Source organism: Anastrepha ludens, chromosome 3 (assembly GCF_028408465.1).
Source record: "Anastrepha ludens isolate Willacy chromosome 3, idAnaLude1.1, whole genome shotgun sequence".
NCBI lineage: Eukaryota > Metazoa > Arthropoda > Insecta > Diptera > Tephritidae > Anastrepha > Anastrepha ludens.
In genome coordinates, this window is record NC_071499.1 from 9,899,321 (window position 1) to 9,927,004 (window position 27,684).

Consider the following 27,684-nt stretch of genomic DNA (forward strand, 5'->3'; position numbering starts at 1 on the left):
TATATTTATAAATAATTTTTACTTTATTTCAAAAAATTTTTACGTTAAATATTTGTCTTTCATTCATTCTGCCTGCAGCGTTTGCTTTGCCTCAACAACAACAAAAATAAATATAATACAATATATACATTTCACAATTAGTGCTGATCAACTATAAATTCAAAAGTCTCGCGCGCCATTGTTTGGCTCTCCTATAAAATTTTCTTTTTCAGAAATTTCAGTTTTTTTTAATTTATGTATGTATATCGAGTGTACATTTTTCTCATAGTTACTTAGAACTTAATAAATATTTTATGTATTGTCAAGTTCATTCGCTGCCTTTGGTTTCGTTTCACATTTCTATTATCTCAGCACATTAAACACCTTCAATAAACCCAACCATAGCCAACTGCATTCGAAAACTGTGAAGCAGCACTCATTTTATTCATCCAAGCAAATTGTGCGTAGAATAGCCTCCACCACTGAGTAGGGATCACAATTGGAGCTGGGGCGACGATCCTCGAAATATCCCTTGCCATCATCGTTGACGCCACGTGGTATGCGTATAGAGCAACCGCGATTGGCAACGCCGGCGCTAAAATCATTAATTGAACTGGTCTCATTCTGACCAGTCAGACGACGTGCATTATCCTGACCTCCTTTGGGATCATAGGCGCGTATATGACGTTCATGATGCTTGGAAAGCTTCTCAACTGCACCTAAGATTTCTCTGTGTGGAAAAGAGCGAGTTATTTAAGTTTAATTATAAAAAAGTTAAACTCACTTTATGCCACCATCAGCGCGCATTTTCTTAGTTGAGACATTGGTGTGAGCGCCAGCGCCATTCCAATTACCAGGCATAGGCTTGGGGTCCAAAGTCGCAACAATCTAGTGAACGCACGCTTAAAAATAATTTTTCCTTTTCCCCAAAAATTACACTTCTACTTACACCAAATTCCTCGGCAATGCGATGCAAAAGGAAGCGCGACATCCACAAATCATCACCAATTGAAATGCCCACACAGGGTCCCACCTGATATTCCCATTGTGCCGGCATAGCCTCAGCATTTGTGCCAGCTACTTTAATACCAGCATACAAACAGGCGCGATAATGCGCATCAATGACACCACGTGCATAAACCTGTTAACAGGGAGAGGTGGTAGATATCTTTCGTCTTAAATCCCATTGATGATATTATTAAGCGTACCTTATTGGCGCCCACGCCACAGTAGTAGGGTCCTTGTGGTCCGGGAAAACCGTTCTTGGGCCAACCCAATGGATGCCCATCGAAATCAAGGAATGTATACTCTTGTTCAATGCCGAACCACGGTTCCTGATCCTTGCACTTATTCGCTACTTCAAGACAACTCTTGCGGTGGTTGGAGGCGGTGGGTTCGCCGTCAAAGCGGTAGGTGTCGCACATGACCAAAATATTATTGCCACGACGGAAGGGATCCTTGTAAATGGCCACCGGGTGGAGGTAGGTGTCCGAATTGGAGCCCTCCGCTTGGTAGCAGGAACTGCCATCGTAATTCCAAATTGGAAGTTCTGAAAAGGAGATTATTTTTGTATAAATTTATGAATGAATTAAAAATACAGGCATACTTTCATGCTTTGATATCTACAAGAATTACTACCCTAGTAAAATTTAATAAAAATATCGGATAATAATATGCACCTTGAACGGACTTCGGCCTGGGGATGGACCGAAAATAATAAAGCGCTAGTTTCAACTTCACTCTGTGGGTCAAATATTAGAAATCGGTGACTATGGTTTCGAAGTAGTGAAGGAATTTAAATATGATACCTTGGGGTAATAATTAATCATGACAACAAAATTTCTGCAGAAATCCTTGACCAACCGCTGCTATTTTTCATTGTGTCAACACTTAAAGAGTCGCTTCCTAGACAGAAAAACAAATATTTCACTGTATTGCTCAATTATAATTTCCATCTTGCTATACGGTAGTGAAACGTGGACACTCAAAGATGCATATAAACAGAAGCTACTGATTTTTGAAAAGAGAGTTCTGCAAACAAATTTTTGACGTGATATGCGATAAAGGCGAGGGGCGGAAAAGCTGCAATCACGAACTCGAACAACTATATGCGCACCCATCTGTGATAACCACAATCATGATCAACCGATTGAGATGGGCAGGTCACAAATTGCGGGCTCACACGAATTACCCACCTCAACAAATACTAAATAAATGTAAAAATGTGTCCTATTTGCCAATGTTTTCCTAGAGATTTTTAGTCAAGACGAGGATCCCTGTGTTTAAGCATTCACCAAATCCTAACCTATGCACTTTCTCTGCTGTTTCCTAAAGCGAAATTTTTCTTGAAAGGAACACTATTTGAACCCACTGGAGCAACAAACCAAGGTGCTGAAAGAAAATGACTTCTAACAAGGGTTCGAGCACTGGAAAACTCACACATAAAGTTGTAGGGCTAAAGAAGACATATATACAGGTACAGAGGATCGAAAGCGGTCAATTTCAGAATATTGTGCTTTCCGACGAGAAAAATTTTCAAATTGAGCAATTCGTAAACTACCAAAACGATGGGGTTTATTTGATCGTCCGTTCGCACGAGAATTTGAGTCATCGATTGGCCACCAGGAAGCAGCACCCGCTACAGGTAATGGCTGTAATGGCTGCCGTAACCGCAGATGGGCGCTCTCCAATCATTTTCATCGAGCCTGGCGTCAAGGTAAAAGCGAAATATTATCGGGAAAGTATTCTGGAGGTTGTTTTGAAGCCGTGAGCAGACAAACATTTCGGTGACAGACCATGGACGTTTCAACAGGACTCGGCACCGTCTCACACAGCTCGAGTGAACCAAGAATGGCTAAAAAAAACAACGTTTTGAAGTTCATAACGTCCACACAACGACTCTCAAATTCACCAGATGGAAATCCGATGGATTATTCGCTTTGGGCCATTTTGGAGAGAAGGGTACGAACGAAAAGATTCACCAGTCTCGTGGCTCTGAAAAAGGGCATTGTCCGCGAGTGGGCCAAAATACCTGGAAGTCAAATTAGGGCAGTTTGCGATTCGTTTCTGGACCGTCTCAAGGCCATAGTCAAGGCAAAAGGTGGTCGTATCGAGAAAAAGTGAATTGCTTCTTAATTTTGTATTATTTTCACACTTTTTTTTTACTTTTGATCAATAAAAGTAATTTTCCAAACTAAATTTATGGCCTTTTTAATTGATTACACTTCGAGTGCAGGACCCTGTAAAATATTTTACAGTGCCAAACTCATCCCCGGTCGTGTTTCCCAACATGGGGGAACAGAGTTGTGTAAAAATTGACTAGTACATTTACGATTTGGTTCAATATTTTGCGGGCTTAAATCGACTTTTTTTTCTTGAAAATACAGAAATCTAAATTTTGAGAATTTGATGAATTTTGGTAAAAAACCATGTAATGACTCTGAAGTGAGTGGTGAATTGGCACATGACCTCATCCAGGACGATGACAAATAGGAGAAGTGAGAGGAGATAGCGTGACTAACTCCAGCATTAGTTGAGAATGCGTCGCCATTATGGTGCCATTGTGCAGTACTGCTAGTTCAGAGCCCTCATACAGGGCTTTGGACAGGCGAATTATTTTCGATCGGATTTCACGTCTAAAGCTTACCAAATTGCGCTACATTTAATGCAATTTTATAGCCCTCGCACCGTCCATTGTTGTTATATGACCTAGCATCTTAACCGGTGAGCTTCGATGAAATGTATAACATTTTCACCATTTATAAACTGGTCTAGCTCGTTGTTCCACTTTACATGGCACTCGCCGTAATCTTTGATTGATCCAAAAAAATTTCGGAGTATTGTTCGTTCGCGGGTTTGCACTTTTACTTTATCTCTTTCAATCCACGATTCAGCTCCATAACATAAGACTGGTCTGAGGATGGTTTTGTACAGCATCGATTTGCATTGCCTGTTTAGTAGTTCCGATTTGAAGAATTTCGTTAGTGACGCGTGCGATCTGTTAGCTGCTTGGATTCTCTTATCGATGGTGAGGCTTGTTGAATTGTCTCTATTCAGTTTGAAGCCTAAGTAGGTAAAATATTCAACGATCTCAAAAGAAAAAAACACCAATTTCAGTTTGTCTGAAGAAGATAAGTTGACTTAATTAAATGACCACAACTGCATGTTCGCCCTGATTTAAATGCATGAATGACTTGTTGACTGCATTTCATGGGTATTTACGCGCACATAAGTTTGTATGTGCATACGTAGGTGCTGTGCATGTGGTGGCTTTGTTTTTGCAATATTCTCTTTCAGTTGATTGTTGTTCCTCTTGCTTTGTTCATTTGATACTTGAAACAGCCGACCGCGCCGAGCATTGTTTATAACAGAAATGCGCCACAAGTGAAATGTTATGAGATTTCATTTGACTACAAAAGCGTTTCCATTTATTCTGTAATTTTATCGCCTTGCCAATGATTTGATGTATTTTGCCGGTATTCATGAAAATTGTATAAAAATTTCCTACATCTGGGAGTCTATGCAAAATGGAAACTGCGATAATCTGACGACAGATGGCAAAAAATGTGCAGTTGCTAAAATTAGACCTGAGTCCTCTTAGAGCTTTTCATATCGGTTATTTAAATTTGATAGAGAAAGTGTGGCTTAAATTGAGTTTTTCGGATAAGTAATTCGTTGGCTTCGCTATACGATCGATTTATGTAATTAATTATGATGTTGTAGTGGATAGGGGAACAACGTACGAATACGAATACGACACGTATTTCAAAGGCAATAATTTGTGCTTCAATGGTAATACTAACCACCCAGGGCGCCTGATCTTACCGCTATGGATTTTTTTCTGTGAGGATACCTGATAAGAAATATCTGCCGTTCGGAGTTGGCTTGAAACTGCTCCATTTGTCTTCCACATCGAGACGCACACCACAAATAGGAGGAGGTCGGCCAAACACCCAAAAAGTGTGTACCGGCCAATTATATATATATATACCTCAAGAGTAAAGTCTACGAAACAAACCCAGTGACCATCTCAGCACTAAAAGAAAATACCGTTTGTGAGATTAAGGCGACGAGATTCCAAGAGCGGACCTGACGTAGCGATCAACAGTTAAAGAATGAGCCGATAGCATGATGCATGTCTAAAACCCTGGGGACCCTGGACGCATGGAGAGTAGAAGAGGCAACTTTTATCAAAAAGCCTAGTTGGATTTTCCATGTCTTCGATGAAATGCTACCGTAGTTCCGGGGCAGAGGAAATATCCAGGAGAGGAAGAGGAGGGATTGTTTTAGTGGTACACCACTCGACGTTGTAAGTGTGAAGGCATTTTAAACCCTTCCTCCCCAACTAAAATAATAGTAATAATATAAAAAAAGTACTCCTATTATTTATGGAACTAGATTTCATTCATATGACTGCCTCGGCTGGCTTCACAGTAGCGCAGCCTGCTGCTCTCGATACTCGCCTTAAGGGCCTGGATCGTTAATGGATTATTCGCATAAAATCGAACTTTCAAGGTACGCTGCAAAACAAGTCGAACGGCGTCAAATCGTAGCTCCCAGGTAAACCCTTTAGCATCGCCTAGACGGCTGATAAAACGAATATCGAGTTTGAATCGCAAAAGATCGATCCTTGCATGAGTTGTGTGGCATGGCACGCCATATGCTAATTCTAAAGGTCAGCCAATTTGCGGCCACAGAAAATCATTTATCATGTCTTTGTAACTGTTGACATGAAATGACATTTACAGCAGCGATTTCAAAGAAAAATGGCCTAATGATGTCACCGTTCCGAAATCCGCACCAAATTGTCACTCCCAGTTGTAACTTCCAGGATATAACGATCTAGTGTGGGTGCTTCGATCCCCAGATGCGGCAGTTTCGTTTCGTCCGAAAAGTTGGTTTATACTTCTTTTTAATAAACTTGAAGGATGATATATTACCGGATTTGCTAAGGGGAACTTTGGCTGCTTCGTCACTTGGGGATTCGGCAACCAAATTTTGCACGATCACTTTCCACGCATTCAAAAAGAGGTTAAAAAAACCCATATTGAGAATGCTCACGGGCATTCAATGCACGTCCAATCAGTCGTTATTCAGACGGCAACGAAGTGCCATTGGTTAATTTTTTTCATATATCATCAACACATTCTCAGTTTTTTTTGTAAACACACCTCAAGTGGTGTCAGCCCATCAGCAGAATCATAAAACTCGCTTCATCATGAAAAGAATTCAAGAGGTGTGGACAACAGCAGATCGTTAACCGGCTCTTAGTGAATTTGAAGGAATCAGGTGAATTGCTGACATAAAAGGGAATGTTACAGCGGTTTGAAATTGTGTTGGTGTTATAAAAAAATCAACACAGCCATTACTTATGTTACTTCGTTGCCATCTGAACAACGACTGATTGGGCGTGCGTAAGAATACATGTGAAATGAGCGGGCAGAATTGTGCTGCCGAATCCCATATAACGTGGCAATGGAAGTTAGGTAGGTAGGTGAAATTGTTGAAGTACCACTCTGGCACTCCCCAAGTAGCACTAAAGCGTCGTTTTGATATCATTATCAAACCTCTACCAGGCAGATATATACACCTAGCCAGAGCTGTTATGAAGAAGGTTGATGGGATTTAAATTGGCGCACTGCCACAGGTTGTCGAAGAAAGGAGCAACAGGGACCTTAATCGTTTAGTTGCCAAACCCGGACATTTACAAAGGAAGTGCTACCCACAGCTTTTGCAATGAGGGTTAAATGGTAACCCAGCTTTTCCGCGTGTGTGCCGATCATCCAATGGCCGGTAAACACAACTGCGAGCTTGGAAATTTAATGGCGTGAAGTCTCCTGGACTTTCTGACTCCTCCGGCAGCTGAAGTTACTCCCATAATTTTGCTTCGGAAAGTCAAACCTTGTAATCCACAATATTATCCTCGGCAGAACATTGACTTTAAACAAAATTTCCATTATTCTGAAAATTGTTCAAGCGTAAAGCCATTCACTTCGTTTCACCTAGGTATGGTAATGACTTTATGTGAAGATTTCCAGCGAGAAAGATCTGTTACTGTCAAAATAGCATGCCATCAAAAACAAATCACTATATGGATCACCCTAGACGCATTAATAGGTTAAAAAACTTTTGAATGGAATTGCATTTCATTGATAAGTAAAAACCATATGCCATATCTCACAGTTCATGCTCGCATGAGCCCCTTACCTATGCATGTGTGTGTGTATGTCTGCATAACCGGTAGGTAAAACTGCTGCTAGTGAGTAAAAGTGATATTTTCTATTTAGTTCTCAACTAGTCCGTTACTCATTAGCAGACTGAAATTCGAAGTTTACAGTATTCATGTGGAGCACCAAGGGCAAATATGCTTTTACATTGAAGAAAAAACGATCAACGAAAGTGCAAAGGGGCAAAGGATTTTGATTCCCATTCAACGCTCACCCTAACGAGAAAACATTTTCCTCAGTTTCTTGTAAGTGGCATCCGGTTTCAGTGTTTTTGTGTGCTAACTGTGGCAAATGCATTTTTATAATGGTTTTTCTCCATAATTATAAGTACAGCCGGTCCATTGAAAAAAAGGAGCGCTTCAAAAATAAATATGAAGAACTTCTCTTTTGAAAAATTTTTGAGTTCGGTATAGTAATCCGGCGAGGTGGATACCGTGAATAGATTAGATTCAGATTAGATTTGTGGGGGGCATGGTCAAGTCCAAGCACACAGTCAGTAGACCATTGTACTGAAAGAATAGAGATAGGAAAGATAAAAGGTAGATCGTAAGAACGGATAAATTAGTTTGAGGTCACTCTTCCCACAATCTCTTGGATTCATTAATGAATTTTAAGAGATCCGGAAGAGGAAGAGTATGAACTTTGTCCATACTCAGTGTGTCGCAACCCAGTATCCTAAGTCTAATTCTGGAAAATGCGGGACAGCTACAGAGAAAATGCTCTGCAGTGTCGTCATCGCCATCTTCAAGACAGGATAGGCATATCGGGCTGCCACGACCCCCATAGTAGCCATATGCTGACCCTGTGATTACGCCCACCAGTACTCTCAGGTTCTTTCTGCTGAGCTTTAGGAGAAAGGTCGCTGTTTTCCTGTTTGGTTCTTTCACAAAGCACTTGGCAACTCTGCACGAGTTCAACTCAACTTCATCTCATACCGTGAATAACTAAATATAAAATTTGGATGAAAATAACATTATTCACAGTGCCACCTTTGCTAGTATGTTTTGTTCTGCGGTGTTAAAATTAGCTTAAAAAAAAAACAAAGACCTGCGATCGGATTTTGTGTTAAACTTAGTAAACACAACGAAGGCTTCAAGAAGCCGCAAGTATTAATTGCTTGTCTTGGATGCAAATTTGTGAGTGCCGCAAACGGTTTAAATGGTATAAAAAAACGCTTACAAGCGATGAAAGACCAGTTCCTTCACCGATGTCCCAAGAGAACATCTACTAAATGCGTAATTTCATTAAAAATATCTGTGAAAAAAAAATTTAATGAAATTAGGGATTTCTTAGATAACAGACGAAGTCTTTGGGTAGTCGTTAGCTCAATCTAAGATTTATGTCCAACGATCTGATGAAGAAAAAAAATGGATCATAGATAAAGAGTTTTAAGTAAATTTCTTGCAAAAAGGCATGAGGTAAGTGAAATATGGTTGTTGCCAACGATTGTGACAGTAGTATATGAACTGCTCTACTGCGATACAATTAGGATTCATTGCCGGCGTAATTATTTTATTTTGAATTTCTCATTTTTTTCTTCCTTCTTTTACTATATATTTCGTTTTCTTCTGCGTACGGTGGGTTCATACCAACATTAGGTAGTCGCACTCATTGCTTCAATTACACATCCCTTGGATAAATTCAAATGCCTGGTGACTGCATAAATTGTTTTTGATTGCACTTTGCAATTTTCCAATTTTATTAATTTATCAGTCATCTTAAAACACGCCTTGATAAAACGGTTTTGTTGGCGGAAATGATATGAAGTGCTATGCGCGTTTTTCCCGGCTATGCGACCAACATTTTTTTGTTCACAAATTGATAGCGCGTAAGTTTGTTATTAAGTCTATTAGGTAAGTTAATACGAGTATATATATGCGTGGGGTAGATAAGTTAAAGTGCTTTGTAGCAAAGAGGTTTTATTGCATTTTAAAATTCTTTAGTTACATTTATCCTTGTAAGAGTTTGTTGAATATTCTGATACTTTTGATTTTTAAATTTTTTATTACTAATGATGACGTTGGATGTTATTTTATGAATGGTAATTTTATGTTATGTTCAACATCGAAAAGCTGCAATCACAACAGACAGCCAGAAGATTCGCCACTCGACTCTCACTCCTGCTCTCAGAGACCACTGCCCAACAAACCGGCATGCACGAGCAACGGAGCAACATTTCTCGTTCTCTACGTACCACCACCGAAGAAGAACTCGGATTCCGGCGAGCCCCAAAAAACAGTTGGTACGACGAGGAATGTCATGCTGCCGCAGAAAGAGAGGATGCTGCCTATATGTACAGCCACGCTGCGATCGGGTGCAACGCGAGCCATGTGGGATCGCTACAGAGAGCTACGAAAGGAAGAGAGACGTATTATCCGACAGAAGAAACGAGGGACCGAAATACGTCAGTGTGAGGAGCTTGAGATGCTGGCCAATAGGAGCAACGACCGAAAATTCTACCAGAAAGTTCGGCGGCTTATAGAAGGTTTCAAGACCGGAGCGTTTTCCTGTAAGTCGGCGACCTGGTGATTGATATACAGAGCATACCTAAATTATGGAGGAAACACTCCTCGAACCTGTTAAACAGTGACAGCTGCGCATGTCAGAGAGAATGTGAAGATCCCGATACCCCAATCGATGACGATGGAATTGACGTTCCGCTACCCGATCATGACGAGGTGAGAATAGCGATAACACGGCTAAAGAACAACAAAGCCGCGGGCGCCAACGGACTGCCGGCCGAGCTATTCAAACATGGCGGCGAGGAGCTGGTAAGGTGTATGCATCAGCTTCTATGCAAAATATGGTCGGATAAAAGCATGCCTGCCGATTGGAATTTGATTGTGCCCTGCCCAATCCATACAATCCATGCCGCGATATCTGAATTTGGTATCCCCACAAAACTACTGCGGCTTTGCAATTTGACGTTGCTCAATACCAACACCGCCATCAGAGTTGGGAAGACCTCTCCAAGCCAAACGAGGTTTCAGACAGCGTGACTCGCTGTCGTGTGACTTCTTTTACCTGACGTTGGAGAGCGTTGGATCTTCCAGCAAGAGTCCGCACCAACCCATAAGGCAAAAAACCAACCAGCAGTGGCTAAAAAACAATATTCTTGGGTTCATAGCCGCATAAGATTAGCCGTATGGCGTTCCCACGACAGTCCATTCTACGTAACTGGAACTACCTGGACTTATATCCGGCCAAGAACTGTCACTTCAGCATCATTCCCGTATAAGTATGAGGAATGTTTACGCTGCCATCTGGAAGTCCAGATCAGACTCCATTGGAATATAGTTAGTGGCCATAATTGAGGAACATGGAAGAAGAAGTTTGGAGAGTCTCAGACAATCTTCGGTAAGAGCAGCGACGTCAATAGCCATGAAAATCATGCGTGCTGCAATAGCTGAATGGCCTAATCGTTTGAAGGCTTGTGTAAAAGCAAATGGCGACCATTTCGAATGAAAATTCAAAATTTTTTAATATTTACTGATTCTATAAAATTTACTTCATTAAAAAAAGTATTATAATTTCATATCTATAACGGACTTAGCTTTTAACAGAACTTATGGCAGGTGTAAGTATATTTATATTTATTATAATGCGGCCTCGGTAGTGTAGCGTAAATGCACTAACCTGCCATCTCAGGGGTTGTCGGTACGAATCCAACGTGAAGCATGGCCCTCACACTTGCCCAAATTTATCTACTTTCCCTCTTTTTAATAATTTCCCATTCTAAAAACATTTTCAAAACTCACTTCTCGAACCCAAACTTATCCTTTCTTCTTCACTCCTCTTAGGAGCATAGAGCCTCGACATTCTCACTCCCGCACAATAGTCAGGGCATTATTTGCATTGTGGCTCGTAAAATAAGTAAAAATAAAAAAACAAACACACAGTTACACATTGCATCAGTGGCGCCAGCAAGAGGAAGCGGGCAGCCGCGGTAATAGTTCAGACACACCAAATTTAGCGAAGTCCTCAATCATCCACGCGATCCTTCTGGCAGGAAAATGGAAATCACAGATGGCGCTCCAAGCAGTAAGAAGGCGTTGCTCCCAAGCTTAGAATTGGTAGCGACAGGCTAATCACCTAACCTGTCAGAAATCAAATAGATTAACATAACCAACGCAGGACTGAGTCTTGTCGAGGCTCTATGCTCCCGAGAGGAGTGAAAAAGGAAAAAAAAGTATATTTATCGTGTTTACAAACCAGCAAATCAGCTGATGGTGTTAGAAAATATACAATTAAAGGCGCTCCCTACCATATCATTCTAGACACTACAACATTAAATAAAAAAGTTCTACACCGATAAATTCAAAAATATGGGTAAATCAGCTAATGATTGTTGAAGTGAGGCGGTTTTAATTGAGTTCGCTTTTTGTTTTTTGTCTACATTGCAGTCTCACTTCATTCCATTTTAATTTGTTTGATTAAAAAGCAAGTGCTTGGTTGCTTACGTACATAGTTGCCACGTGCTTAAAATGTTTGATAATTAGCTTCATACATACAAACATACACTCATACCAGCATAATCAGCGTCATACTCAATGTAATGGCGTCACTTTTATCATCATATTTTTCAGTGACTTGCATTTATTTATATTTTCATCATCACTCATGTCAAAAGTGACAGTTCTACGCCGATGCAGTTTCTATGATAGGCCTGCATGTGAAATATGAGATTTGTTGCTGATCACAGACACTTCCATCTAACTAAACTCAACATTGCCAAGCAACAACACAGCATTAGCGCATTTGCTAGTTGCATCCTCAGTGTAGCTGGTTGGCTAAGATGGCCAGTAGGGCAGGCGTGCAGGCGTGCAATACTTGCAATGAAACTAAGTGGCTACTGTGCGAGAGTGCGGTTGGATGATGAGCTGTTACTGCGGTTTTTTGTTGTCGTATTTAATTAAAATATTAGTATTCAATTTCAATTGAAAAAATCGTCACGCAACTCGAAAATACTTACATGTGTATATATGTGTCTGTAATTTGAATATAATTTTTTTTAATTCGTATGCATTTTTTTTAGATTTGAAATAACAAGTCAAGTGAATGAAATGAATGCGAAAACTAGATTTTATGAACAATTAATTAAAAAAATTTATGAAACAAGTCATGTGCTATCAGCTAGACGAGCGATTTCGAAAGGCATTGAATGATTGCGCAATAGGAACTCAAAACTACCTCAACATTTTTATATTCTGCGCAATTGGCTGTCCATTCATCTATACACATTAGGGTGCACCACTCCTCGAGAGTTAATGTTTCTATTTCCATCGGAATTATTATATTGTAAATCTTCCGTCAAAATATTATTATTATTATTATTTATAGTTAATATTAAGGTTTGCGGGCACTGGGCTGGATTATAAAGCACTCCAAAAATGTGATTTGAATTAATGATTTCATTGATACATTTTTTTTTTAAATGTATGCAGACCTTTCAAGTATAAAGTCTCCTATCATCTGAGGTAATTTTTTGGAAGAAATGTTTTTAAAAAGTAATTTGTAAAAAACTAGATTTTTGGAAACTCTTTCAAATCGTCCCAACTTTTGTAAATAATGAAATATTTCGTTTTTTATATTTTCGCGGAAGTCTTAAAATGAACTAAACTTTAGTTAGGCACCCTAGTGTATGAGCAAATTTTATAAGCAATTGTTTCCGTTTACAAAAATTATTGTAATATTACTGAATTGACCAATTTTCGGATAAGTGGTGATACTCATGCACTTGAAAATGCCAACTGCGGGTATGTTCACATGCGAAGCTATTTGTATGTAATGTATAGACTGCATGCATTTTTTGCCACGACATACAGAATTTTCATAGGTGTCACTAACATCAGGCCGTTAAACGGCCTTGCAATTCGTGTAAAAGGAGTGGGATGTCCCATCGAAATGGCACGATCCGCATTTCTTAAATGTGGTAAAGCCCTAAAATGTCGCGACCACAATCTTCAACTAAAAATGCGCTTCATAAAATGCTATGTATGGTCAGTTTTGCTATATGGCATGGAAATATGGACCATAAAGCTCTCCGACATGAATAGACTGGAAGCATTTGAAATGTGGATTCTCCGGAGATTGCTCAAGACATGTCTGTCATGGACAGACCACGTTTCTAATGAAGAAGTGCTGCGAAGAGTTCACGGCGACAGACAACTAATCAAGTGCATCAAATGACGAAAAACTTCATATTTAGGCCCGAAATATGAACTGTTCCAACTTATATTGCAGGGCAAGATTGAAGGTAGAAGAGGTATCGGACGTAAGCAGTTTTCTTGGTTGAGAAACATAAGGCAGTGGACCGGTATACAACGTGTGGTATACAACCTCTTGGAATTATTTTCAAATATAGTTCAAAATTAAAAAAAAAAAATAAAAAAAAAATTGTAAAAAAAATAAAATTGCATTACTTTTAAATTGTATAATCGCTTACATTCGATTACGAATAGCAAATAAAGAAGAAGAAGATGGCCAAACCGGTTATCTATCATCTTTGACTTTCTGCTTTATTTTGCGGTATCAAACTCCCTTCCATTTTCGAAAGCCTATTGAGAAAATATTGCCCATACATTTTTTTGTTTTGGTTTTTTGGTTGTTATTATAATAATAATAACGTAATAACTAATATTGTACAATAATAACTTTTAAATTAAAATTTAACGATTTTGATGTTATAATTAGAAGAACTATTATATTAATTAGAACAAGAATTTGCGTTTCACTAAAATACCAGCAACAAGCGCGGAATAATTTCCGTTAGAGATACCCTTTTAAACATGTAATCAAGCAAACGATATTGCGACATTTTTCTATTATAGCTTTGCTGGATATCATCATAACCATCTTGGTTTTATAATATTTCCGAGCGGTTATACGTAGGTATACTGTTGAATGCAATTGAGGCTGAAGCCGATAGACTTACATATTCGTTATAGGATTTCCAAAAACAACTTTTGCATGTTAATAAATTTGTCTCTTGAAAGTATTGAATAATTTATAAATTTAAGGCCCTCGCCTCATTTGAAATGGTGTTTTTTAGGTATTTATTTAAAAACGTGTGAAAGGGAAAGCAAACATTTTTTTATTTTGGTTTTCAGTATTTTATTTTACGAACCATTGTTAAAAAACAAAATTATTTTTTGGCCATACGAGGTTCGTTCAAAAAGTTGTCAGCCTTCAAAAAACTGTCTTTCAAAAAACGCTATGTCGCTGACGACACCGATTATAGGACTCACAGGTATCTGAAATCAAAAATACATAAAGTTTCTTGTTCAGTTTGAATGTCGTTGCCGTGTAAGCTACGATCTTTAAAAAAAAAATTTAATTTGAAAAAATGGCGGACGTTCAAAAATGAAAAACCTTTTTTTTGACTTTAAAGGTCCGAAAAAAAATACTAAAATTTTGCTTCCGAATGATCGTAGTTCACACGATACCGACATCAATCCTACGTCATTTAAAATTTATTTCATAAAATCGGTTCAGTAAAACCGGCTATATCTGTGTCCACTGTCCATGTGAAGACCATTTTTTAAAGGCTGAAGATTTTTTAAACGAAACTCGTATGGCCAAAAAAAACTTTTTATTTTTTAACAATGGATCAAACAAAAATAAGAAATCTTTTTTCCAAATACCCAAAAAACACCATTTCAAATGAGCCGAGAGGACCTCAATTAAAATACGCAAACTACTTACTATCATTAAGGTAAAATGCGAGTTATTCTTCTTCTTAATTGGCGCTATAACCGCTTACGCGATTTTGGCCGAGTTTAGCAAAGCGCGCCAGTCGTTTCTTTCTCGTGCTAACCGGCGCCAGTTGGACACACCAAGTGAAGCCAAGTCCTTCTCCACCTGATCTTTCCAACGCAGAGGAGGCCGCCCCCTTCCTCTGCTACCACCAGCTGGTACCGCATCGAATACTTTCAAAGCCGGAGCGTTTGTATCCATTCGGACGACATGACCCAGCCAACGTAGCCGCTGGATCTTTATTCGCTGCGCTATGCCTATGTCGTCGTAAAGCTCATACAGCTCATCGTTCCATCGTCTGCGATATTCGCCATTGCCAACGTGCAAAGGTCCAAAAATCTTACGCAGAATCTTTCTCTCGAACACTCCAAGCGTCGCTTCATCGGATGTTGTCATCGTCCACGCTTCTGCGCCATACGTTAGGACGGGCATGATGAGAGTCTTGTAGAGTGTTAGTTTTGTTCGTCCAGAGAGGACTTTACTGCTCAGTTGCCTACTTAGTCCAAAGTAGCACTTGTTGGCAAGAGAGATTCTACGTTGGATTTCAAGGCTGACATTGTTATCGGTGTTAATGCTGGTTCCTAAATAGACGAAGTCTTTTACAACCTCGAAATTATAACTGTCTACAGTGACGTGGGTGCCGATACGCGAGTGCGCCGACTGTTTGTTTGAAGACAGGAGGTACTTCGTTTTGTCCTCGTTCACCACCAGACCCATTTGCAGATGCGAGTTATTACAATGTTGAAAAAAGTATAGAAAATGGGAAAACTGCAAAATTTTCATACGCGGACCGTAAATTATTCCCTCACTTAGTGGAAGCAAAACAAGTTCAAATGCGCCAATCAGTTGCGCTCGCACTCAGAATTTACGAGGAGGAACACGACGATGTGCAATTAAAAGCGCGCGCATTTGCGAACGCCGATTCATACACACATATACACCTACATACATTTTTGTGTATAACTGCACTTAGTGGATACAGCAGACGCGGTTTTGGACGAATTTAATAGACGTTAATTCGTCAGGCACTTAAAATGTTTAAAGAGGCGCTGCATTGCATCGCATCGAGAGGCGGAAAGGGTGTTTAATTTTTGTCTATCGCCTCATAACTGTCATAATGGTTGCTAAATATTGTATCTGCTCTTGAAGTTCATATTTTACCACGCAGATAAACAGAAGTATACACATAAACAAATATTTGTGAAAAGCTTTAATTTGCGTATGTCATAGGAAATGGAAATGCTCTTTAACACAGCAACATGCGTGAGCGGTGAGACCATATTTCTCACTCTCTTCATAGCATCCCTAAGAGGGTGAATGGAGTTCAACAAACGCTGAAGAAAACCAACTGATATGCAGAGCCATGACTGCTACAACAAAAAATAATGCTACTTATAGAGCCATACTTCCAGCAGATACAACGAGAGCTGGAGGATTGATTTACCGTTAGATGAAAGATACACATAAGGCCGTCGTCTTTGGCGAAAGAAGATGAAAAATATGACAATGGAATTAAAAAACTAAGGTAATGCTAAATTCGACCCGGACCGATTTTTATATACCCGCGCACATTTTAGTAAAATTTAATTTTGGGTCGCAACTGGTTTTTGAAACTAAGCAAGGTCATAGCGGCATTGGAGGAAACTACGAAACGGATGGGCTGGTCAGACAAGGGACCTGTAAGATAGCTTCCCCGCGGAAGGAAACAATTAGGATTCTCTTGATTACCTGCGCACTACTCCTGGAGCGATGGGCTTCGCGCCAACTCAGCGAGTGCTGGGAAAGTAGACAAACTTTTAAGATCGCGAAATCCTTCTGGCTACGTGTAGATCGAAGACGTTCGAGGGATCTTCTGAGGGTGCAAAATTTCAGCAGTCAAAAATCGTGGGTGTCCTCCCAGGACTCTATCCGCAAGGTATGCACACCGTGAGACTCGGAATTACTTCGAGTTTGTTTTGCGTGAGTTGTATGGAGGGTAAGGTGGAATCATTTCAACACCTTCTTCTTAACTGTCCAGCTCTCGCGGGGCTAAGATTTAAGCATCTGGGTTCTCACATCTTTCCTACGCCTACTGATATAAAGGGTGGTTAAGTTTTAAGGGCCGGTGTTGATTTTGAATAAAATACATTTTTTTTGGAAATTTTTATCAGTTCTCTTTATTGTGATAATATTGTTATGGATCAATTACGTATGGAACAAAATATCGGCCAAATGTCTGCCCTAGCCCCGGCGGCACACCTCCATCCGATGGTCCTAATTTTCGATGACGCTGAGGCATAATTAAGGTTCTATGCCGTTAATGTGCCGAATTATCTCATCTTTTAGCTCTTGAATTGTTGCTGGCTTATCGACGTACACCTTTTCCTTCAAATAACTTCAAAGAAAGAAATCCAACGGTGTCAAATCACATGATCTTGGCGGCCAATTGACATCGCCGCGACGTGGTTTTTCGGCAATCACTCTTGGATTACACAGGGCGAACAAAAAAAAAAAAAAATCTGCGGCAATAATTTTGTTAATGGTTTTCATTAGCACTTGTATTATATATATTGAGTATGAAATTACATTTTTTGAATTGACTCTGGTTCTTGAGATAAACGCAAAATTAAAAATTACTACAAAAATTTAAAGTGCCCTCCTACAGTTGCACTAATTTGATTAAACCTAACTACGGTTTCGTTATCTGTTTGCATATTTAGGTACAACACTTTCACTTATTTGCTGTTAGACTCAGAAGTTATCAGTTAGTGTCATTTTTCAGTTTTAAAGAAATTGTTGTCTCGAAAATATGAGTTCGTCCCGAAAACCTTGTGTTAACAATTGCAACAGTTTTTGTTATATATGTGTCAAATTTTGTTCGCAAAAGCAAAGAAAACAGATCACAGAGTTTGTGAAAACAACCTACCAAGCATACTTTGGGATAAAGTATGTACAAAAGAATAAATATTGGGTGCCCAATATTGTGTGTAAGTCTTGTGTAGAATCTTTGCGATACTGGAGCCAAGGAGGACGTAAAGGTCTTCAATTCGGAGTACCGATGATGTGGAATGAGCCAACGAATCATTTTAATGACTGTTATTTCTGTGCAATAAAAGTGAAAGGTACAAACCGTTTTAAGAAACGGAATTGGGTTTATCCTAATATTAAATCAGTTAGACCCCCAGTATTGCACAGTGACAATTTACCAATTCCTGTGTTTACAGGACCATCTTCTGCTAACTGTAATGACATTGAAATGTTAGAGAATTCTGACAATCAAGCAAGCAGCAGTTAAAGCGAGTTCGAAGAAAGTAGCTGCAAGCAGAGCTTAGCGACTTGGTTCGTGATTTAAATTTATCAAAAAAATCTGCCGAAATTCTTGCTTCAAGACTAAAAGAAAAACAATGTCTTCAACCTGGCGTTACCATCACATTCTTTAGGACCAGAGAGCAACAACTTCTTCCTTTCTTTCAAGAAGAATACAAGCTTGTATTTTGTAACAATGTTTCTGGTCTGTTAAATTGTATGGGGCATCCTGAATATAATCCTGAACATCGGAGACTTTTTATAGATAGCTCAAAAAGAAGTCTGAAATGTGTATTGCTGCACAATGGAAATAAATTTGCTTCGGTTCCAATTGGTCATTCAACGAAACTAAAAGAAGAATACCAAAATATTAAAATTGTTTTAGAAAAGATTTCATACGCACAACATCAATGGTCAGTATGTGTGGACTTAAAGATGGTGAATTTTTTATTAGGTCAGCAAGGTGGGTATACTAAATACCCCTGTTTCATATGTCTATGGGATAGTCGCGCAAAAAAAGAACATTGGACTAGAAAGGTTTGGCCTTTGAGAGAAAATATGGAAGTAGGAAAAGGAAATGTGGTTCATGAACCACTGATAAGCCGAGAAAATCTTCTTCTTCCACCACTTCACATCAAGCTTGGGCTAATGAAACAGTTTATCAAAGCCCTTGATAAGACCGGTGACTGTTTTAAATATGTGTGTCAAAAATTTCCGTCTTTAAGTATGGAAAAATTAAAAGCAGGTGTCTTTGATGGGCCGCAGATCCGTACTCTTATAAAAGACATTGAATTTATAAACCATATGTCACAAATTGAATCTAAAGCATGGCTAAGCTTTGTCTTAGTAGTAAAAATTTTTTGAGGAATCATAAGGCACCAGATTACCAAAAACTATAGTTGAAGAAATGCTTCGAAATTTCTGCAGTTTAGGAGCTAATATGAGCATTAAATTGCATTTTCTTCATAGCCATTTGGACAAATTCACGAAAAACTTGGGCGATTATAGTGAGGAACAGGGAGAACGGTTCCACCAGGATATAAAAATAATGGAAGAAAGGTACCAAGGTCGATGGGACTGCCACATGATGGCAGACTACTGCTGGACCTTATTAAGGGATTGTCCTAAGCTTTTTTGTAATGTTTTTAAATTATTTAAGTTAACTGCAAATATATATTTTTGTTTTTGTATAATTTTTAATGAAATATATTAATAAAAATATTTTTTTAGTGCATATTGGTATTTTAATACTGTTTTTTTCAGTGAAATAGATAATAGTCTTTATCTCAAAAACTAGAGTCAATTTGAGAAATCTAAAATTTTTCTAGTATTCAGCACACTAGTCTCACACAGAATTGACTTAAATCAACCCTGCCGCAAAATGGCTGTTCCCTAGTGTTATCATTCGCCCAAATGCGGCAATTCTGCTTATTGACGAATCCACTGAGATGAAAATGTGGCTCATCACTGAAAATGATTTTCTTCGAAAATTGGTCATTCACTGTTGCCATTTCCTGCCACCATTCTGACCATTGACGACGCTTGAAATGGTCAAGAGGCTTTAGTTCTTGAGTCAATTGCACCTTCTAAGCGTGTAAATGCAAGTCGTTTTGCATAATGCTCATCAACGACGAGCGTGAGAGGTGCAATTGTTGAGCACGACGACGAGTTCAGGTGGATGGCTCTTCAACCACACTATCGCGAACAGCAGGAATATTTTCTGCAGTACGAGCTGTACGAGCATGCACTGGTGTTTTCACATCTGCTACAGACCCAGTTTGCTCAAACTTTGCACAACTGTTCCGATTGTACGCACATTTGGACGATATGCATTTTGATTTGAGCGCCCGTTTTCATAATAAGCCTGAAACTTTAACGCGTTGCTCGATTGTATATCTTTCCATGGTTCAAATTGAATTAGTCTGAAATTGAAAAATGTCAAATAAAATATAGAAAAAAAAATTTGACATTTAGGAGTGGTTCACGTTCAACATCGCCTCTTGAAATTTAACCACCCTTTAGTAAGCCTTGATATCAAAAATCTGATAAACTTCATCAGCAGCATGAAGCGGTTGACACAACCGTAACTCAATCATTGTTCATAATCCACAAATACTCAATCCCCCTCTTTCCTCCTCTGATTCATTTCACAAGTAGCGCCCTGGCCAATTCGAAGTTTCTGCTCCTACTCCAAGTAAAGAGAGAGTACTGAACATTTTGTTTGACAAATACTCTGAGCTACTAGCAATAATGAGGCGTAGCTTGACCAATTGATTGTGCGTTTTGCGCTACCTGTCCACCACTCATCTGTACAAGATTAGAGTAGTAGCGAGAGGAAAAATTAAAATTAAGAAGTAGCGGAGGAATTTGAGTCCCTGTAATAAACGATGAATCAAACCACTCACTGATTCTAATCAGGTTAACGCAGCCTCTGAACAAACAAAGTCGGCACATTGGAGCATGAAATCAAACTTCTTGTAATGTTAAAGCTCTCTGTACTAACTCTTCTGGGTAAATGAAACGGGCGAGTTCAGGAGAAGCAACCAATTCACAACTGTATCATAAACAAGTCTAGATAGATTGGAGATGGGTGAGTAAAGATCATCTTAAGTTCGATAAGAAAAAAAAAAAAAATTTAAATAGAGTATTAGAATCACCTTTTTTTAGATCTCAATAATTATTATTGTATTATTTTTCTAAAGATTTTATTCCTCCTTCTTTAATTTGGGTCCATAAGAATAAAGATTTATTTATAACAGCTCACTCATTTGTTACTCACCTTTCGGATCATATGGTATGAAATCTAGCGTACGATCCTTACAACGCAAATCTTGACCGGTGCCATCGATCCACACATAGGTGGCTTGTACGATATTCTCCTTCAATGGTAAGCTGCGATAACGTTCCAAAATGGACTTATCGAGATGAGCATTTGGCGAATCCTCTAAAACACGAGACATACTAAAAAATATAGAGAACATAAATGTCAGTCATTATATTAATCGAAAACAAGCTTTACATTATAATTTTAGTCAAAGGAAACCAATAAAATTTCACAGACTCAAATTTCACAACATTTAATACGGAAATGTGGCAGCTGTTGTAGCTTCTCTATTTTGAACGCTCTATAGTACGATTCGGCGGCCATGGTAGCCGAATGGGTTTGTGCGTGACAACCATTCGAGAGTACGTAGGGGCGAATCTCCCTACATGAAACACCAATATTACAGAAAGTGTTTTCTAATAGCGGTCGCTCCTCGGCAGGCAATGGCAAACCTCTGAGCGAATTTCTGCCATGGGAAAGCTCCCCGTAAAGAATATTTGTATTCGGAGTCAACTTAAAACTGTAGGTCCCGCCATATATTTTGTAGTACAATTTCACTCAAAAATGAATTGCAATTCTGTTTTTTTTTACTTAAAAGGTCCACGTATGCCATGATGTATGGCATGTGGCAACATTCAGATGCCAGGCGCACTATAACTCTCAATAACTGTTACATAGTTCTGGCTGAAGCAATAGCCTAGGTTATGTTGGCATTGAGAGTCGATTGTGGGTTATTGGCGTAGACCTACGACTACATGAAAAGTTTTAACGGAGTCAAATCGCACCATATAGGGGGAGAAGTAATTTCATTCACAAAAAAAAAACAGACCCTCATATCGATAAAAGGTTAAGTATACTTTATACTATACTCGAAGATGTTATCGGGAGTTGAAGCAGAGGTTTTCGCAAAATCAGTCTATTTATCTATTTCCTTAAAACTATCGAAGACTGCTAGTATTTTCCGGGCACAAGTCTTTACCACCATGCAGGAATGCAGACAACACTATCGGAATGAAACATTTTTCCGATTGTCAAGCTGCGATCAAGGCGCTGATCACGGCATGGTGTACCTCCAAATTGGTCAACTCCCATCCGGTCATCAACATCCCCTTACTGTTGTTAAAGGGGAATGGAACAACTTATTTCTCAGGAATACACAGATCGGATGGATCTCCATTTCTTCGTGTAGTATTTGGAAGCCCTATGGCAGCAGTACAATAGCCGCAGGACGCAGATAATCCTGAGGACTGCACACCATTCAATTTCCGAACTCTTAGTTGTGCTTACCGATCATTGGACGATTGGACAGAGCTAAGTTTACCATTTAATCCTCATTGCAGAAGCTGTGGGGATCTTTCAGAGAAGGAGGCTGTTGAGCACGGTCTCGGTAAATATGCGAGTTTGGCAGCTAGACGATTAAGGTCACTGGGAGCTCCTTTCTTCCACAGCCTGGGGCAGTGCTCCACCCTAAATTCCATCAAACTTCTCCATTACATCAACAGCTCTGCTTGGCGGTAGATATCTGCGCATTGGAGGTCTCAGAATGATATCAGAACGTCGCTTTAATACTACTTGGGGAGTGCCAGTCTGGTACTTCGACCATTTCACCTACCTACCTAAGTTTTATAAGTTCAAGTATGTACTTGAGTGGTTTCGTTAAGATCCGTTTTCAATAGTGAGAAACTACTACTCAATTTCAATTATTTGGTTTGACATTTCATAAATCGAGCACGTGAACTCAAGCGTTAAATTTTCAAATTTACGTCGAAAGTAATTGTTAGCCAGAAAATTTACACAGTGCGCTTCGGCCAGTGTACTGTGCTCAGTTATGAGTTTTCTTCTAACTTAGTGAAAGATCACTATCATCGTCAGTTCCTGTTTCTCCCATTGGAGCATAGGGCCTCGATGAAACGTCTCCATCTTATTCTGCAAGGTGGATGGTTCTGTGTGAAAGGCCCTGACCGTCATTGACTTGACAGTGGGCAGGTCGGTCTTTCTGCGTACGGCTCAAGCAGCTTACAATTTCTGGGCTTTGCACATCCTTTGCGTTGCTTCCGAACATCCATTCGAGGGATAGCTAATGTAAGAAAACGAAGCAGCCCAGGATATCTAGTTGTGCGCAGGGTTTTGGACCCGACACGCAAAAAACAATGGGTAATGCGGTGTTGCAATTGGTTTGGGTATGCAGTTACAGCCGGACTGCAATACTCAATTCCTGCTCTTGTGTCCACGTCGCGCTCCCCTATAAACGTGAACAACCTTAAGGAAGATGCGGTATCCAACCCACATGAAACTTAAGGTCACGGCTAAGAGAGTAGAGAGTCCTGGTGAGGTCATTCCAACGTATTTGGTCTAACGACTCGCTTCTTTTGCAAGGACTGTCAACCAGGCTAGATGGAATCAGGAATCCAACTTAGTGAATAAATGAAGTTGTTTCACTGCATTCACAGGTGACTTATTAATTACCGATTGGCACGAAAATATTATTATTTCATGCCTTTATTAGTCTAGAGGCTTAGTTGGTCATTACTTCTTAAAAAGAAATAAGAAAATCGAGCTTTTACTAATAATGTCTAGCACTTTTTTATACCCAAGAGTACGCGAACATGAGCTGGAAGACTATTGGTTTCACGAAGGAGTAGCTACATGCCATACCACCTGCTTAGCCATAGATGATAAGAGAGTCTATGCAGTGATAAAGTTATCTTCAGAAATTACCTTATACACCGGCTTTAAAAAGGGTCACGAATTTTACGCCTTTGAATTATTTATTATGAAACTTTTTGAAGGCATTTTTATACCCGATGCAATAGCATTGGAAACCAACAGCGACATGCGAGTATGGAAAGAAAAGTGGTAAATTATTCATGTAAAGTTCCAAGATATCGCACTTTAAATGTTCCCATTGTTGTTATGCTAGTTGCTATATGCAATAATTTTCCATCATCAATGCCAAGAAATTATCTACAGATAACAAAAATTCTACAATAATTTTGTAATTCAACTGATTGCCGTTGTTGTTTACACTTGATAATGCCTTATTACAAAATATTTTTAAAAGTTGTAAATAATTACAAAACACAAAGAATGGAACCATATTTACGCAAACGTATTAGCCCCCACCTCTCTCTCTCTCTCTAGTGCCTCGTAGGCACTAAGCAACTTTTTGTTTGTTTATGTTTTTGCTTTCAATGTTTTTAAAATAATATTTTTTTAATACACAATTTTTTTTAAATAATAATTTTTTTTTTTTTTGATCTCAGTCATTTCAGCAAGGGCAAAAATATTTTTGAAAATAATTTTTTATTTTCCTTCTACGCTAAGACAAAGCAGACTTCAACGCTATTACTTTAGGTACTCAATTTTTTCACTTTGGTTCGATAATCGGAAGATCGCGCTACTAAAATTAACATATGCGGATAAAAAACTAGACTGGAATGTATTCAAAAACAGTTTTTCGTGTTTGCCTTAGTAATTTTGGATGAGACTCGCTATATGATCTTCCTGCAAGCAGTAGTCCTCTAGAGCTCATTAGTCTGCCCACTCTTTCTAGCCGCAGAAAAATGCTATGAGTAAAATTTATTTATTTCAATAATAATAACAAAGACATAGGTTGTTTTGAGGTTTGCACTTCCACCTCATAGTCTTTTGTGCCCTCTACTCATCACAGTACCTCATCCAGACCAATCTTTTTTTAAACTTAAGATAGAACTAGGTTGAGCTGCATATTGCCGAGATGTCTCAAGTTTCTCCGCGCTATAGCGCTGCATGCAAGGAAAAGGTCCATTGCAGTCTCCTGGAGCTAGTCGCAGACACGACAAGAGTCTGTAGACCATAGCTCGATCGTATGCAGATGTCTACGGAGTCTGCAGTGAGCTGTTCAGTTTATCTTTAGAGAGGGTTGTGAGTCTTTAATATATCTTTTGTTTGTATGCTCCCAGTAGGGATTTCACCTGGAATAGCCCTATAGTTTCGTGCCAGCAAACCTCCTTTAGCTCTAGCTTTTCACTCCTTGATTGTGTGTTGTTCCATAGCAAGGAAGGGTTCGAGCTTTTTAACTACGTAGCTGTAGTCTTCATTGCAAATGCGTCCTTTACTTCGGTATCAGTTCTGCAGTTTATTTATTTACTCATTTATTTATTTTTTTCTACTTTTTTTTCTACTACTGACTTGGCGCTAATTCAAACTGTTCAAATTAATAAATAAAGAGAACTTAAAAAATCAGACGAAATGGAATTCGAGATCTCATAAAATTTGCGAAGAGGTCGAGTGCTGGATGTTAGAGTTGGTGGGGGAGTATTCTGCGAGGAGCTTCTCATCAAGCTCAAATATTTGCTGGATCACTTTATTGTTTTCCAAGCGGAGATAGCCGCAATTAAAGAAGCAGTAGTTGCTTACTTTTGCTAATACTGTAAGGGAGTTAAATATCCACTCCAACAGCCAGGCGGATATTAGAGCTCTGGGCTCATTGTTTGTGCGTTTGAAATTAGTTGGAAAATACGTGATTTCTCTCTCGACTGCACCAGAATACTACGATATTGGGTTCGTTCGGGTTCCCGATCACATTGGCATAGCAGAAAACTGCTGGTCATATATTCAACTATACTGACACAAATTTTTATTAAAAAATATTAAAAATTAAAATTTTTATAAATATTAATGCAATGACGTCATGAAAGCAAAAACCCCAAAAAAAATGCTTAATCTATACATTAATTACTATCGTCGTACGTGACGGTTTTTTTCTTTTATTTTTGTTTTTTTTTTGAGAAAATGGAGCAGATTTGCAAAATTAGTTTGTGTTTTACCATTTTTTTTGTTTTCGAAAGGCTTGAAAAAATATTAATTTTTGGATTTCTTTAAAAACGGCTATTTACGACTGTAGCCAATACATGTACAAAAATTAAAAACAACAAAAATTTAAATCGGTTCATAAGTTTTCGAGATATCGAGGCCACCGTGTTCAGAAAAGTCGTTTTGAGAAAAACGCGTTTAAAGTTTTCATTGGCCGTTGTAACTCACTACCTGAACTCATTGTATTGGGTACGACTTTTTTCAAGATTTTAAGTTAATTTTTTTTTTACATATATCTACTTTAAGAAAGTGCAAAAAGAAATAGATTTTTTTTTTGTTTTAAATCGCTTTGGTGTTGCCCCTTTTTTGGGTTTTTTTTCCTTGTTCACTCCTCTCGGGAGCATAAGGCCTCGACAAGACTCAGTCCTGCGTTGGTTTCGTGAATCTGTTTTTTTTATTATTATTTGTTTTTTTTTTATTTATTATTTGTTTATTTGTTAAAAAAATGATTCATAAACAAATTCAGATGATTAAATCGTCGTAGAAAACTCTCTTTCTAAGATTTGATGTTTCACTAACTGGATGGTGGCGAATTTAAAACTGGGTATATAAGTCCCTTGCAAGATTCTAATAAGTTCACTCAGCTTATAAAAACCAATAGTAAAAAACATATTTAAAAAAACAATTTATTTCTTGGAACATTTTTCCCATTTTCGCTAAGCAGTAAAGGGAAAGGAGGCTTTCCAAACACTATATTAAGGAAACTTGCACTGGTTGTGTACGAAATTTTTGTGGTTCAATAGTCTGTATTAAAAATTCTGGCTGCTAAAAATCTATTTGCTAAAGCTTTAATTGATAAAATTTTCTAATGTGAAATTATATATTTTTAACATTTTTTATTGCGGAATTCTTCGAAATAGTGCGCACTTCTTCTCATTATTGGCTCGGTTCTCAGTTATTTGAGTTACATTAAGTCAATATTATCTAAATTTCTAGTACTAATTTGAATAACCGCCATAACCGGGCGCGAAACAACATATGATAGAAAGAGTTTTTTCTAATAGTGATCGCCCTTCGGGAGGCAATGGCACACTTCCGAGTATATTTTTTAGAATGAACAAGCTCCTCACAAAAAACCCATCCGCGTGTCGGAGGCGGCATAAAATTCTAGGTCACTCCATTGAAGTGAAGTTAATTTTTGTACTTTATCAGCTCTAGGCACTTGAGCAAAACTCACTTATCACTTATCACAAATTTCAAAAATACCAACCTGCTTTGGTTTTGTACAAATTTTCAGGCTAACTAACCAAGGTCCCGTCAAATTCTATTTTTTTGTATTGGAATGCACTGTGCGATATTAACGATCGACGATAATGTTACGCGCAACCGGCGCAGGATACAAGAGCAGAACACGATATGTAAAGGATTTTTCTAGTATGTAAACGACACAAAAATTTAAACCTTTGCGTTCTGATTTTATTTTTTTTTTTTTTCAGAAATGAGCGCGGACGTTGCTAGAATGCAACTAAACTCAAATTCGCTATTTCAAGTCAATTTATATTAACAACAAACAAACTAAATTAATTTGCTCATTTACATGTATTTACAAACGACGCTCGTATGTATGTAACGGTGCGTTACATTAACTCAATGAAAACAAAAACATAATACATACGAGTACATACCTACGCTTGTTAGCATGCCAGCAGCAAAAGGTGATGGCTAGGAAATGAGTTCGTAATAAGCCAAATGAGCGCCCTACTGCGGAATTCATCACTGAATTTTAGCGCAGCGATGCCTTAGGGAGTTCAGGGATGATCA

General features: G+C 38.6%; 1 protein-coding gene across 1 annotated transcript; it reads right to left on the minus strand.

Annotated features, from left to right (window-relative positions):
• On the minus strand, positions 1 to 27,397 carry LOC128856995 (glutamine synthetase 2 cytoplasmic-like). The gene is made up of 6 exons (XM_054092493.1): positions 27,134 to 27,397; positions 21,025 to 21,206; positions 1,188 to 1,528; positions 929 to 1,120; positions 764 to 867; positions 1 to 709 (listed from the first exon to the last, which is right to left on the minus strand). The coding sequence occupies exons 2-6, from the start codon at positions 21,203 to 21,205 to the stop codon at positions 421 to 423; spliced, it is 1,107 nt and encodes a 368-aa protein (XP_053948468.1). The 5' UTR covers position 21,206; positions 27,134 to 27,397; the 3' UTR covers positions 1 to 420.
• Between the last annotated feature and the right edge of the window lie 287 nt (positions 27,398 to 27,684).

Bases quoted from the DNA above. Each gene is read 5' to 3' on its own strand.
- LOC128856995 (XM_054092493.1), bottom strand. From the start codon at position 21,205: ATGTCTCGTGTTTTAGAGGATTCGCCAAATGCTCATCTCGATAAGTCC. The intron at 1,121-1,187 runs GTACGCTTAATA...CCCTGTTAACAG, and splicing joins GTGGCGTGGGCGCCAATAAG to GTTTATGCACGTGGTGTCAT. The intron at 868-928 runs GTAAGTAGAAGT...TGCGTTCACTAG, and splicing joins GCATTGCCGAGGAATTTGGT to ATTGTTGCGACTTTGGACCC.